Source organism: Pediculus humanus, genomic scaffold (assembly GCF_000006295.1).
Source record: "Pediculus humanus corporis 1103172108277 genomic scaffold, whole genome shotgun sequence".
Classification (NCBI taxonomy): domain Eukaryota; kingdom Metazoa; phylum Arthropoda; class Insecta; order Psocodea; family Pediculidae; genus Pediculus; species Pediculus humanus.
This window is the reverse complement of record NW_002987846.1, coordinates 183,807-199,806: the sequence shown is the minus strand read 5'-3', so window position 1 is coordinate 199,806 and position 16,000 is coordinate 183,807. Positions and strand designations below refer to the sequence as shown.

General features: G+C 33.6%; 1 protein-coding gene across 1 annotated transcript; it reads left to right on the top strand.

The window, feature by feature from the left end:
- Window positions 1-1,245: 1,245 nt before the first annotated feature.
- Phum_PHUM506080 (Insulin receptor precursor, putative) lies at window positions 1,246-15,085 on the top strand (the record flags this gene model as incomplete). The annotated part of the gene is made up of 20 exons (XM_002430916.1): window positions 1,246-1,452; window positions 3,867-4,001; window positions 4,093-4,207; window positions 10,127-10,281; window positions 10,366-10,678; window positions 10,759-10,906; window positions 11,001-11,257; window positions 11,343-11,481; window positions 11,557-11,735; window positions 11,850-12,011; window positions 12,106-12,286; window positions 12,345-12,508; window positions 12,588-12,725; window positions 12,899-13,050; window positions 13,156-13,480; window positions 13,608-13,815; window positions 13,908-14,073; window positions 14,167-14,341; window positions 14,426-14,562; window positions 14,672-15,085. The coding sequence occupies 20 exons, from the start codon at window positions 1,246-1,248 to the stop codon at window positions 15,083-15,085; spliced, it is 3,870 nt and encodes a 1,289-aa protein (XP_002430961.1).
- Between the last annotated feature and the right edge of the window lie 915 nt (window positions 15,086-16,000).

Here is a 16,000-nt window from a genome sequence, read left to right as displayed (position 1 = left end):
AGAGAGAGAATGAGAGAAATAATAATAATAATAATAGTTTTTGAAATTTAAACGTTGTGATTGCCACGCTTGCCTTCACTCCAGGATGGCCACTGGCGTCACGATTATTTTCTTCTCCCTTCTCTCTCTCTCTCTCTCTCTCTTTCTCTCTTCTTCTTTTTTTTTCTCCAGAAATTACATGGAGGAGAAAAAAAATAAAAAAAAATTTTGTGGAATTTTTTCGTTTGAAGAACGTATTAAGAAATTTTGAATTTTTTTTTTTTTTTTTGTACGATTTGGAGCTGTTGCTCGGAGCTTTTTGTTTTTTTGTAAATGATGACAATATTTTACACGTTCTCTCTCTCTCCTTCTCTCTCTATCTATCTATCTATCTATCTTTTTTTTCCCCATTTTACTCGATGGTTGTACACTTATTTATTTGTAATATTTTTTTTTTTTTTGTATTTGACTAACCGCCGCCGTTTTGCGGTTGTTTGTTGTAGTTTTTTAATGATCCATCATCATCATCATCATCATCTTTCATCTGTCACGTTGGTAATTTTACAAGACAGTCATTTTACCGAGTCGTTGATTCGAAAACTATTCAAATGAATAATAATAATAATAACAATAATTTTTTTATTATTATTTCTTTTATTTCACACGCGACTACTTGTGAAGTAGTTTAATTCCCCGGAGGGATGAAAGAAAGGGAGGGAGGAGGGGATGGTGTGAGGGGGAAGGGGAAGGAGGAATGTACAAATTTCAATTTTATATTTAATTTTGCCATTTTTCTAACGTCGAGTTTGTCAAATGGTTTTTTTTTTTCCTCTCTCTTTCCTCTCTTGTAAATATGCATCCGTTTTGTTATTGTAATTAAATTAATATTATTATTATTATTATTATTATTATTATTATTATTATTATTATTATTATTATTTTTATACGAGTTTGTCGAAAATTTTTTTAAATTTATCCGTTAAAAAACGAAAAATCCAACAAATCTTTATGAAAAGTCGAAATAATATTCCATTTCGGTTGATTAAACTTTGATCGACCGTAATTATTATTATTATTATTACCTCTCCCCTCCCCTCCCTCCCGTGCCGATTCACAAAACGTTTCAAAGGTGAAAAAAATAAAAATAAAAGTAATAATTTTTTGTGCTTTTCAGTTTGCGGAACCATCGACATCAGGAACAATATATCAAATTTTGAAGTTCTCAGGGGATGTCAAGTAATCGAGGGAAACCTTCAAATTGTTTTAATGACGAACAGAGCCTGTAAAAGTTGTAACGAACTTATAAACAACATCACATTCCCCGAACTGCGAGAAGTGACCGGTTACGTCATATTCTGGAGAGTTCAAGGTCTCCGTTCGTTCGGAACACTTTTTCCAAATCTTTCCGTCATAAGAGGAAAAACGCTTTTCCACAATTACGCTCTAGTCATTTACGAATCAAAGGCTTTACAGGTAATATATATACCGAACGGTTTTTTAAATGAGAGTGAGAGAGAGAGGGGGAGAGAGAGAGAAATAGGTAAAACAAATAAACAAAAATAGACAAAATTTCAAATTCTCATTAGACATATATGCGTGTATGTGTGAACGTACGCATAAAATTTACTTACGCATTTTTTCCGTGTGTGTTTTCGTTACGTACGTACGTAAGTAAAAAATAATAATAATAATAATAAATTTTTTTGTAATAGATAAGGAAGGAGATGATGATAATGTAATGATCGCATCGTGAATTTCGGTGTCACCACGTGTAGGTCACGCGGGATTTTTTTTTATCTTTTGTCATCTCTCCTTTTACTTTTCAACTTGAAGAAAATATGACTGTTGCTGTTGTTGTTGTTTTCTCCTCCTCCTCCTTTTCCACCTTTTATCATTCGTTTATCTTATAAATTCGCCTTTTGGGCGGTTGTTTCGTCGTTTCCCCTTAGCATTAAAAACTATCGTTTGTTTTTTTGTTTGTTTCCTTCGACGATTTAAGAAGGGGGAGGGAGGGAAAAAAAAAATCGCATATCGAAATTTGTATTCAAATCGTTATTCGTTTCGATTAATCGATTTTTTTTTTTTTTTTGTTTTAATTAATCGATGCGTGTGCGTTATGAATAATAAATCGATCGATAATTGCGAGAGAGAGAGACAGAGAGACAGCGACGGTTGAATTTGTTTTCTATTCCTTTGCTTCTTTTCTTTTATTATTATTATTATTATTATTATTATTATTATTATTATTTTTATTATTATTATTTTATTAAATTTCAATAAAAAATAAGATGAATATAAAAGTGAGAAAATTTTTTTTTTTTTTGGATTTTATCACTGTTCACACTTTTCAACTTTTTATTATAAGATTTTCTTTAGCAAAAAAAAAAGGGGGGGGGAGAGAGAGAGAGAAAGAAAGAAAGAAAGAAAACAAGAGGAAGAAGAAGAAGAAAAATTAAAAAGAGTTTAAGTTAAAGTTAAAATGACGAAAGATTTTTTTTTTTTTTTTTTTTTCGTTGAAGGGCCACTTAAAGCTTTCATTCAAAAAGTTATTATTATTATCATCTCTCTCTGTCGCTTTCTTTACGACGAGTCAAATCCGTGAAAGGAAAAAGTATGGAAATTTTCCCCCCCCCCTTTCTTTTATTGTAATTTGTGAATGTGTAAGTGCGTGAGTGTGAGTGCGTAAAGCTTTCAATCAAATACTTTCGAATATTAAAAACGTTCAACTTGGAAAATGATTGAAAAGATGACATCGTCGTGACGTAATTTATTATTATTATTATTATTATTATTATTATTATTATTATTTAACCTCAAAAAAATTGGGGTGGGGAGGAGAGGGAAGTGGAGGGGGCGGGAACATCATCAATTTGAGAGAATTTCGGTCGATTTCTCAAAAAATTTTTTATTTTTATTTTTTTTAATTCGTTAAAAAAAATTTTTTTTGTCTTTTTTTTTCTCTCTTGTCAAAATCGTTTCCCACGAGTAAAAAAAAAAAAAAAAAAAAAAAAATTCCGGGTTGGAGGGGGAGGGGGTAAAAAAATGGTTGCCCGAGTTTTCTTTCTTTCTCTCTCTCACTCTCTCAATTTTTTTTTTTTTTCTATTTTCCGATTCGTATTTTTAAAAATTTTTGACTCGTTCGTTCGTTCGTCGAACGTATTTTTTTTGAGATATTTTTTTTTTTTCCATTTTTTCAATTTTCTCTTTTTTATTTCTCTTTCCCCCCGTAATATTTGACTGTCTCTCTCTTTCTCTCTCTCGAGTTACTTTTTTGAAGTATCAAATTAAAATTGCAAAATCGTAATAATAAATTTTCGAGTGTGTATATTGCGCAAGGAAAATTAAAAAAATAAAACGTGGAATTTCGATTTTTTTTTCGGATTTTTATTCGGAGGAAGGGGGAGGGGTGATAGCAGTGGGAGTAGTGATGGGGAAGGAGGAGTAGGAGTAGGAGCAGTAGGTAAAATCATAGGGGAGGGCAAAAAGTTTAAATAAAAAAAAAAAATTTCAAAAAAAATTTTTTTAGCCTTTCGTTTCGTGTGGGATTTTTTAAATTGATTTCGAATAATTGTGGGTGGATGGAAAAAGAAAGAAAAAGTAGAAAAAGGGAGAGAGAGAGAGAGAGAGGGAAAGAGAAAGATTGGATGGGAAGGAACAGATGCAAGATGAGAGAGAGAGAGAGAGAGAGATGAAAAGAGATAAAAAGTGTGAAAATTTTTTAAAATTTATTTTTACCTATGGCGTTTTTTTTTTTAATTTTTTAATTACGTCAACGTGTGATTATGAAATTAAAAAAAATAATAATAATAATAATAATAAATTTGTCGTATCGATTGATTTTTTATCGATTTTTTAGTAATTAATTGATTTGTTATATACACATACAGGAAATAGGATTGTATTCATTGACTCACATACTACGTGGAAGCGTTCGATTCGATGAAAATTCAAATCTTTGCTTCGTGGATACCATAGATTGGGATTGGATAGCACCTCAAGGTGCCAAAGAACATTTCATTGGGGTAAATAAAAAAAAGAAAATTTTTTGAGTTATCATAAAATCGATTGATGATTGATTGATTGATCGATCGATTGATTGATTTGTCATTTCAGGATAATCGTCCAATTGAAGAATGTTTAAAATGTCCAATTTCTGTAAATAACGAAAAGTGTCCTCTTTCGTCATCCGGAGAACCCCTTTGCTGGAACAAGGAACACTGTCAAAAAGGTAAGCTCTTATTTTTTTTTTTACATTTGGAGGGGGGAGGGGTAGAGGGGAAATTTATAAAAATTTTATAATTTGGATGATTTAATACGCGAAAATGGGAAAAAAATGGGGGGGGGGGGAATTATTTAAATGCCGGCATTTTAAACGCGTTTGATAATTTCAGGTTTTTTCGGGGTTTTCGTTCTCTCTCTCTCTCTCTCTTGTCGTTGCCATCGTTATCATTATCGTTATCTTTTTTTTTTTTTAATAGTTATTTTTACGTATAAAAAAAATTCGATCGTCAAGTCGAGGTATTTTTTTTTTTAATCATTTATCACGTATATAATTATAAATGATGATAATGATGAATAAAGTAGAATGATTTCGAACTCGTTTGGAAAAGTCCTCAGGTTAGGAGAAGAAAAAAAAAATAATGATAATAATAATAAATAACACAATTGGAAAAATTCGATGAAAATAATTGGAATTTCCTTCTCCCTCTCTCTCTTTCTCTCTTTCTTTCTCTCTCTCGCTTTACCTCTCACTCTTTTTCGCACACTCTCCATCTTTTCTTACGATCTAAAATTTTCCCGAAAACTCGTTTTCGCAAAAAATTATTATTATCGTTGGGTACGCCTCTTCCTCTCCACGCGAAGAGAGAGAGAGAGAGAGAGAGGCGATGTTTAAAATAAGGTTGTCGATCTCTGAACTGATGAGTTAGTTTTCCACAAAAAAAAATTAATGGGGAGAAATAGGGTGAAGGGTGACAGACAGGTAGGTAGGGAGGATGGGGGAAAGAGTAATGTAATGATTGTGTTTGTTGTTTGTTGTTTGTTTGTTATTGTCAGTGAAATTTTTTTGTTTTTTGTTTTTTTTTTGCTTCATTTTGGTTTTTTTTTGTTTTAAAATTTTACTCGTCAGCTCATTACAGTCATTTCTTTGTTAATTGTTTTATAAAATAAATTTTTCTCTTTCTTTCTCTCTCTCTCTCTCTCTCTCTCTCTCTCTCTCTTTCTCTTTTCTTTTTTTTTTTTTTTTTTTTTGCTTTTTTTCGCGAGATTCAATTTTTTTTTCGTCGTCGTCGTTCTCCTATCCCATTTGTTATTTAATTTTTTTTTTTTTTTTCATCAGAAATTTTTTCAAAGTATTCAAATGTGGAAAGGTTGGGGAAAAAGTGGGGGAGAGAGAGGGGGGAAACGAGGAGAAATGAGAAAAATTAAGCAAATAAAAATAAAAATAAAATTCTTGGAAAATTTTTATTTTTTTTTTTGCATATGCCAAGCAAAATTTTTATACAAAAAGAGAATTTTTCGGAATCGAATTTTTTTTTTTTTTTTGATATTTCGAAAAGATTTTCCAGTGAAAATTTATTATTATTATTATTATTATTATTATTATTATTATTATTATTATTATTATTATTATTATTATTATTATTATTTATGGTTGTACATAAATTTTTTTTTTTTTTTTTCTAATGTGATGAACTGTTGAACGACTACGTACGTGTCTCCCGCTGTTGCAATAAATAACTGGATTTTTTACTTTTTGCTTTTCTCATAGTCTCTCTCTCTCTCTCTCTCTCTTTCTTTCTTTCTCTCACTCTCTGTCTCTTTCTACATTGTTTAAAGTTCGATTTTCTTTGGTCTCACCACGTATAAGATGATATAAATCATTTTAAATATGAGTTTGTATGCGCGCGTGTGACGTTTTACGTTATTGAACCCGGATGGTTAATGGATGGCTAATAATGACTTTTTCCTTTGCCGAAATGTTTTTCTTTGTATTTTTGCGACAATTTTTTTTTTTTTTTAATGATGAGTAATTTCGTCGCCAAAAAGTGAACAAGAAGGAAAGAGTAATGAAAAAAAAAAAAAAAGAAAATTTTCTTTTGATTTTTGTCGCGACGAAACTTTGGACTCTTCTTCTTCTTTATCTGCGTAAAAGAAATTTTTCTCGTCGGTTTTTTTTAATTTTTTTTAATTATAATTTTTCTCGAAAATATCGTAGCGTAGTACGATCGAGCAATGACTTCGAAACGGAAGGTACCGAGTTCAAATCTCGACAAGATAAAATCTTTTTTTTTTAAAACGAATTATTTCGATTATCTCGGTGATTATGCGTTAATAATTTTAAATGAAAAAATGTAATTTAATAATAATAATAAGTAGTAATATGTTTACATATTGGGCTGGGGGAGGGGAGGCACATTGACGATGAAAAATTTTTGAAAAAATCCGTTTTTTTTTAATGTTAACAATAAATTATTTCGAACGATTTTCCGCCGTCGCGGTTATTTTTACGTTTTGCATCTCTGAGACGAAGAAAAAAAAAACAAATTTTATGATGATGATGATAATGATGATAAATCGTCGGCTTATAAACTTTTGTAACCTTGAGGCGAACGTTCAACGACCGAACATTATTTTTGTTATTTGATTTTTCAATACAAAAACGTCGAAACGTTCGTTCGCACACGGATAAAAAAAACGGGAGTAAGAAGAAGAAAAAAAAATTAATTGTACAAAAATAAAACAGACAAAACAAACAAACAAACAAAACACGTGAAAAATGGGATTTAAAACGAAGAAGAAGGAAAAAAAGAAGGAAAAAAACCATCGTCGAAATTTATTTATTTATTTTTTTATTTTTTCTCTCCCGCTCGTGGAATAAAACGGAGACGTGGAAGTAGACAAACGGAGAGACGAACAAACAATGAGGAAAAAACGGGAGGAGTTTAAAAAAAAAAAAAAAAAGGTACGAAGGCTCATTTGAAAAGGGAAAGATGATTATTGTCGATGTTGTCGTTGTCGCTGTCATTGTTGTTGTTGTTTTTGTTTGATATTTCGAACGTCAATAAAACTGACGGGAGTATAAATGGTTTCATTGTAAGACAAGAGCTAGTCCGGTTCGATTAATCGATAATAATCGAAATTAAAAGGAAAAAAAAAATAATAATAATAATACGAACGCCAATCCGTCCACCCGTCCGTCTGACCGACCGCGTGTGCTTTGGAATGCTTTTAATGTTTTGTTGAGAAAAAATTTTTTAATATTAAAACTTATCGAACGTCATTTATCATCATCGTCATCATCTAAATTATTATTATTATTATTATTAAGCAATTTTTTTTTTCATCTTCGGTAAAGAAGAATGAATAATTTTTTTTTTTTTTTTTATTAATCAATAAGAAGTCATCGTCGTCGTCATCGACATCCCATTGAATTATTTGAAAAGAAAAATAATTGAAATTTATTGCGAGTGTTGTCGTCAATTTATTATTATTATTATTATTATTATTATTATTATTTTCCGCACGAATGTGATTTTTAATCAAAGACGTTGTAGTCAAACATTTGCCGTTGCCGGGAATCGACGAAGTGGAAGGAAGAAAAAGAAAAAAGGAGAGAAAAGAAAATTGAACGTTAAATTTTCATCGATCACATTCTTCACGCGGTCACGCGTACGGAATATGACGGTTGTTGTAGGGGGCGGCGAGGTAGGGGGAAAGAAAGAAATTCTTCTGCTAGCTTGAAAACTCGTCGTTGTAAATAATAATAATAATAACCTTAGAGAGGTCAGACAAACGGAGAGAAAGTCAAGGAGGCGATTATTTTGCTCGCGATTGAAAGAATGCCCTCGAAAAAATATATTCACGGCGGTGGCGGTGGCGGCGGCGACGGTGGTACGAAGAACAAGGAAATACCGCTCATCGTCATCATCATTGTCGTCATCATCATCATCATCATTATCCGGTTTCGTCAAATGAGAACTATGGTCGAATTATTGTGGAGAAAGAAAGAAAAAATCGTTGAAATTTTTTAATCTCTCTCTCTCTTTTTCTTTCTCACGCGCTCGCAGCGGATTTACAAATTTTTCTCTCTCTCTCTCTCTCTCTCTCTCTCAGTCGAGAGAAGAAAACGGTTTTTTTTTATTTAAATACGAGTTTCGTTTAACCGGACCGGTACGACGTTTTTCGACTACAACAATTCAAATGAACAAACAACAATCGAAAACAACAATCAAAAACCTCAGAACCAGAGATTCAAGAATTTTTTGATTTTTAACGGTCGTCAATATCAAGGTCATTCATTATTATTATTATTATTCAAGGTCAAATCACTTAAGAAACGATTTATGAAACGGAAAGAAAAACGTCAAACCGGAAATACTACGTAGAGTGGGAGAGAGAGATAAAGAGAGAGAAAAATTGCTCGAAATTTTAGAGAGAGAGAGAGAGAGAAAACGAGTAAACGATCGGATTAACGCTTTTATTATTATTATTATTATTATTATTATTATTATTATTATTATTATGAATGCCGTTACTCTTACTTTTTTTTTTTCTTTTATTTTCTTTTTCCGATTCCATTTTCATTTTATTTGAGTTGGTAATTTTTTTTTTTCATTTTCTTTTTTTTTTTTTTTTGGGGGGGGGGGGTAAAAGATTCAATTACGAAACGTGATTTCGAGACTTTGAAACGAATTTTTTTGTGTGTGGTTGGAAAAATCCGAAGAAGAAAATCAAAAAAGTCAACAACATGAAGAAGAAAATGATGAGATTGAAAAGAATGGGAATCCATTGTTTTCTTATCAATTAACGGGGGGGAAGGTGGGGAGAAGGAGGAGATTTTTTTTCCAGGGTTATTTTACGGAGTGAGTTCGGAGTATTTTTCTCTTTCTTTCTCTCTTGTTTCTCGAAATTGTAAAATTATCCGAAAATTTAATTTGTTTGAAAATTTTCTTTAAATGAGGGGGGAAATGGGGGAGGGAAAATGGTAAGTTTTGGAAATGTCGAATATGTTTTCGATTGAAAACTTTTCTTGTTGTTTGTTGTTTTTGATGTTGTTTTGCTATGGGAAAAAAATTTTCCGCGTTTTATATTCAAGTTGTTGAACAAATATGGTTACCTCTCTCTCTCTCTTTCTCTCTCTTTCTCCCCTGTGCGTCGATGATGTATTTAAAATTATAAAAAAAATATGAAATTTGAAGAAGGAAAAATTTTCAAAAAAAAAAAAAAAAAACAAAGAAAAAAGAAAAAAACGTGACCGATTCATTGATGGGGAGGTTTTTTTTTTTTTTTTAAATTGATTGCTTTTATTTTTTTTCATCCCTCTCTCTCTCTCTCTCTCTCTCTCTCTCTCTTTTCGCTTTTTCGAAAGCCGTTCGAGCTGTTATTTTTTTTTTTTTTTTTTTTAAATTTTTATATTTTTTGAAAAAGAAGAACAAGCTTTGCAATTGTGATTGATTTTTGAATGATTGATTCGAGAAAAAATTTTCTTATTTATTTCTCCTTTCCCACCCTCACCCCCCATTTCAAACTTTCGCCATTTTTTGTTTTTTTTTTTTTTTTTGATTTGTTCGATTTCCTAACTTTTCTTATTGTTTTGTTTTCCGCTTTTCCGAAACGTTTTGAAAAAACGAGAAAAATAAATAAATAAATAATTTTTTCTTTATTTTTTTTTTATGTTTTAATGCAAAAAATGAAAAGTTTGAAAAATATATTTAATGTAGAGATTTGTTCGATTCGATCGATCGATCGATTAATCGATTTTCGATTCGATTACCAACGAAACAACCTCCTGATTGACTGCGACGTGTAAAAAAAAAAAAAATTGAAAAAAATTTTGGTTTAAAGATGGAAAACGAAGGAAATGATTATTCTGAAAAATTTAATTCGTTTATATTTTTTATAAATATTATTATTATTATTATCATTATCGTTTCCTTTGTTGTTGTTGTTGTGGCTGTTTTTAATTATAAAAAAATCTTAACGATTTGCGTGTCTGCTTTGGATTATTCGAGAAAATGGACAAATCGCATGATAATAATTATCATCTTTAAGTTTTTACATTATAATTACTTTGTCTCGATGGATAGATGGACGTTTTATCCATTTCCGGTTTTAATTTTTAATTTTTTTTTTTTTTTTTAAATAGATTTTCGTGATTGCGTCAAAGATGAAAACGGAGAATGTTGTCACGAATCTTGTTTGGGGGGTTGCAGTGGAAAATTGTCAAAGGATTGCTACGTTTGCAAAAATGTCGTTTTCAAAAACGATTGCACGCAAGAATGTCCGGAAAATATGTACAAGGTAGGTTACGATGGGATCCAATGGGAGGTTTTCGTATAAGTTTTTCTTTTTTTTATCTCTCTCTTTCTCTCTCTCTCCGTTTAGTATTTGGATCGAAGATGCGTCACGGAATCGGAATGTTTTAACATGACGAAACCGTTGGACGTTGAAAAAAGAGACATCGCATCACCCTTTCCGTTCAGACCCATTTTGGATATGTGCACTCTCGAATGTCCGGCTAATTTTTCCGAATACGAAAAAGAAACGGAATACGGATTGAGATTTCAGTGTCGACCCTGCGACGGTCCTTGTAAAAAAGAATGTCCAGGAGGAAGCATAAACAGCATTTCATCCGCTCAAAAATTTGCGGGTTGCACACACATAAAGGGATCCCTGGAAATCCACTTGAGATTTGCCGGTTTGTACTACTTTGCACGTTTTCATCAAAATGTCGTTTGATTTGAAAATAAATAAATTTTTTTTGTTTTGTTTTGGTAGGAAACATAGTGACGGAACTACAGGAATCATTAAGATCCGTCGAAGAAATATCCGGGTATTTGAAAGTCGCGAGATCCCTTCCCCTCCTCTCTTTGGATTTTCTTAAAAATTTAAAAGTTATAAGAGGAGAAGAACTTCACAACAACAAGTGTGTATAAATAAATAAAAAAAAAAAAATGAGAGCAAAAGTTTTTTCTACTTTCTTTTACTTTTAATACTTTTTTTTTCCTTCCCCCCCCCAGGTCGGCTTTTGTTTTACTCGACAACGAAAGACTCGAAGAACTCTGGGATTGGGATGCGAGAGAAAAAGATTTGAGAATATTAAACGGAAGATTGGCCATACATTTCAATCCGAAATTATGCTTTTACAAAATTGAAAAATTTGTCGAAATTGTTAAAATAAAAGGTTTCACGGAAGACGAAGTCCCCCGCGGAACGAACGGAGACAAAGAAGCATGTGAGTTGTCAGTTGTCGGTTGTTGTCGGTTGTTCTCTTTTCGTTCAGCAATTAATGAATAAAAAAAAAAAAAATATTTGTGCAGGTAATTTTACGACGCTTCATCCATACGTGGCCGTTAACGAAGCCAATAAAGTCGTTATAAGATTTGAAAAATTTCAACATTACGATCAAAGAACTCTTTTGGGTTACGTTTTATATTTTAAAAAAGCTCCGAACAAAAATGTTACTTTGTACTATGGGAGAAATGCGTGCGGTGGAGACGGGTAAGTTGCTGGGTCGGCCATCATCATCGTCATCATCATCGTGTTTCCTACTTTTACATTATATTTATTTTTCAGTTGGATGGATAAAGATGTTCCAGCGCCCAAACAGGATAATCATCAAAATGAAATTTCCTACGATTTAATCGGATTAAAACCTTTTACTCAATACGCTTATTTTATAAAAACCTATGCGATAAGCTCGGAAAGAAGCGGAGCGCGAAGCGGAATTCAATATTTTATTACAAATCCTGGAAGTGAGTTTTCTCTCTCTCTCTCTCTCTCTCTGCATCCCTCTATCTCACTCTCTTTTCTCCGGTTGAATTCTCAAAAGAATTGAAAAAAATTTTTTTTTGTTTTCTCTTCCACAGCACCTACGAGTCCACGATCCTTGTTTGCATTTTCCAATTCGACTTCGGAAGTCGTTATTAGTTGGGAGCCTCCGGCGGAAATGAACGGAAATTTTACTCATTATTTCGTCGAAGCCGAAGCGATGGAAGACCATCCTAAAAGCAGGGATTTTTGTTCAGAGCGTGAGTATTACCTACTGACAAACGCGGAGATTTGCTTTTGATTGATGGGTTAGATCATCTGGAATTGCAATTTTTTTTCGATTTTTTCCTAAAGCTCTCGTGATCGCGACGAAAAAATTAGAAATCCCGACGTCGCCACCGCCTGCCGTGAAAACTTCATCGGATTCTTGCGCTTGCGAAGCACCAAGAAAAGTCGATTTGAAAGTTTCCGAAGCCGTTCGCGATTCGGAAATATATTTTGAAAACGCTTTGCAAAATTCTTTTATCGTTCGAAGGTAATGATAGCAACAAAAAAAAGAGAAAATTTCCCCGTTCGGGAAATCAATTTGTGAGTTGTTATCATCATTATCATTATTTTCTTTCTTTTTTCAGAACGGACAACAAAAGAACGAAACGTGAAATGAATTACGCCGAAGGAAGTCATCCGCAAATATTACAAAAAAATCATTTTTTTAACGAAGGAGTAGGAGGGAAATCATTTGGAAATACAAAAAAAGGTAAAGGGGACGACCCCCCCCTCCCCCTTCCAAATGACGATAATAATGTCGATATTAATTTTTTTTTTTTTATTTTTAGAAAAAGTCAGTTTCACGTTCGAAGTGAGAACGAACAAACTCGTCGTGAGAAATTTAAATTATTTCACAAATTATAAGATACAGGTACAGGCATGCAGAGCCGTCGTGGAAGGAGAAAATGGCGTTCACTCTCCGTGCAGTCCGAAAGAAACTTTTTACGTGCGAACGAAGAGAAACGGTAATAAAATCATCATTATTTATTTAAATAATAATAATAATAATAACGATAAATTTAAATGAACGCGTTAATCGGCGTGAGAAAAGAACAAAAAAAAAATTTTTTGTCTTCTGCTTTTTTGTTTTTATATATAGAAACCGCAGATAAAATTCCAGTCATCACTCTCATACCGCTAACGTCGAACGGAACCGTCGAGGAAACAAATTTAAGATGGGAAGAACCACCGAATCCGAACGGTCTCATACTTTCTTATCAGATCGAATACCGTCGGGTTGATAACGATAAGGTTTTTATTCTTGACTTTTCCGTGAACCCTCCCCCCCAAGTGTTGCACGTTGTTATTAATAATAATAATAATAATAATTGAATTTTTTTTATATTTTTTTTAAAGTACAAATCCGTCGTCGAATGCATAGTTCGAGAGAAATTTCTGGAACAGAAAAAGGAATACGTTTTGAAACATTTGCCTCCGGGAAATTACAGCGTGCGAGTTTTGGCATCTTCCCTTGCGGGTGACGGACCTTATTCGTCACCTCTGACGTTTTACATTCGTCAACCGCCTCATCCTAGCACGATCGACATATTGGGCATCGGTTTAGGAGCCATATGTGGAATCGCTTTCATATTCATTTTGTACATGTTTTGGAAGAGGAAAACGAGCGGAGTCCCCAAACTGTTCGCGAACGTTAATCCCGAATACGTCAGCGCGGCGACGAGTGAGTGAAATGAAAAAAAAATTTTTTCCCTTCCTCTCCCCTCCCCTCTTTCTTCCCCCTCTCGAACCCGAACGTCTCGTTTGACATTTTTCTAATTTTTTTTTTTTTTTTTTTCAAAAATTTTTAGTTTACGTTCCCGATGAATGGGAAGTACCCAGGGAAAATATCGAACTGATAAGAGAATTAGGTCAAGGATCTTTCGGTATGGTATACGAAGGTATAGCGAGAGATATCGTGCAGGGAGAACCGGAAGTGAGATGCGCCGTTAAAACGGTCAACGAAGTTTCAACGGATCGCGACAGAATGGAATTTTTAAATGAAGCTTCCGTAATGAAGTGAGTTAATATTATTATTATTTGATTGATTGATTGATTAGGAGAAATTACGTTAATTTTTTCTCTCTCTCTCTCTCTCTCTCACCCTCTAGAGCTTTCAACACTCATCACGTCGTGCAATTGTTGGGAGTCGTTTCGGAAGGTCAGCCAACTTTGGTTGTCATGGAACTCATGGTCAACGGTGACTTGAAAACTTACCTGAGATCGCACAGGCCGGAATTTTGCGAAGACAAGAAAAAACAGCCTCCGACACTGAGGGTAAATTTTCCTTTTTTTTTTTTTTTTCGTATCGAATAAAAGTTCGCGAACGTTCTCACCGACGTGACATTGTATATGCGTGCGTATTTTCAGAGAATCATTCGAATGGCAATGGAAATAGCAGACGGTATGGCGTATCTAGCAGCTAAAAAATTTGTTCATCGTGATTTGGCCGCGAGGAATTGCATGGTCGCAGAGGATTTGACCGTTAAAATTGGAGATTTCGGAATGACGAGAGACATTTACGAAACTGATTATTACAAAAAAGGTAACCGAAGGCACTTGCGTCACAAAGAAATATCTCAAAGACGGGAACGCAACTTATTAAAAAAAAAAAATTTCCTTTTATCAGGTACGAAAGGTTTGCTACCCGTTCGGTGGATGGCACCGGAAAGTTTGAAAGACGGAGTTTTCACCACTCATTCCGACGTTTGGAGTTACGGTATCGTTCTGTGGGAAATGGTCACTTTGGCATCACAACCTTACCAGGTGAAATTTTTTTTGTTCTTGTTTTGTAAACTTTGAAAAGCCTTTGATTTAGTGGCCTATGATGAGAAGATGATCTCACGAGCATTCACGACCGGTTCTTTCTTCTTAGGGTTTGTCAAACGATCAAGTCCTTCGTTACGTCATAGAAGGAGGAGTCATGGAACGTCCGGAAAATTGTCCGAACAAATTATACGATTTAATGAAATTATGTTGGCAACACAAACCGTCATCTCGACCTCACTTCATGAGCTTCGTCACCAAATTACTACCGGATGCTTCTCCAGAGTTTTGTGAAAAGTCTTACTATCACAGTCGAGAAGGACAAGAATTGAGGTGGTTTATCATTTTTTCTCTCTCTCTCTCTCTCTCTTTTTCTTTTGTTTTATATCGATTAATTTTTTTTTGTTTCTGGAATGTTCAGAGCGCATTTAGAAGCAGCGGAAAGTTCGAAAATGAATCAATTTCAAACGACGGGGGCGACGACAGCGACGACGACGACAGAGATTCCATTACAATTAGCTAAAGACATAGAAGATTTTTCGATCGGAGGATCGGATAACGAATTGGACGAAGATAACGAAGAAGCCGATTTGGAAGTCGAACCCGCTTTGATATCACCTCAAAGAGGTCTTTTGTCGTCCGTGGCAAGACCGGAAATATGGTACAAATCGAATAAGAAACCCGCGACGGTAGCGGCAAGCGCGTCGTCGAGCGAGAGTTCGAGAGGTAGCAAAGTGAGTAACGGAAGCGCGGGAGCGCCGGCGACAGTGAACGGGTACATAATGGGGCGAACGTCGAACGACACGAGAACGACTCAATTCTGACTGGGATCCCCGGAAGGGCAGCAAAACAAAAAAAAACAAAATAAAATAAAAAAATGAAAATTATAATTGCTACTAATAATAAGGACAACCGCAATAACGGAACAAAATAAAAGCAAAAAACAAAAATAAAAGCAAAGAAAATTTATCGAATGAAAATCGAACGGATTCAATTTTCGGATCGATCGCCGCCGCCGCTGCCACCACCACCGCCACCAGACTCCGTTCGCTCAGTCGTTTCTGAGATTTCCGTGAATGAGATAAAAAGGAAAAAAAAAATTAATAATTATTAATTATTATTATTATCATGATCATCAACAAAAAGGAATCGATAGCAAATACTGAAGATTATTTCCGTTGGGTAAATGAAAACCGGATCCGGATTTACGAAGCAGACGAAAAAAGAAAAAATAAATAAAATGGAATTTTTGCTATTGAAAAAAGAAATTTTTTTTTTTTTTTACTTTTCTGAGCGTCTGAATCTGACCGAATGATAAAAATTTTTTCTCTTATCAAAAAAATCCGTTAAACGTATCGTCGTTTGATAATAATAATAATGACGATTGATTGATTGATTGATTGATCGCAAAAGACAGAAAAACACAAAACCCAAAGTG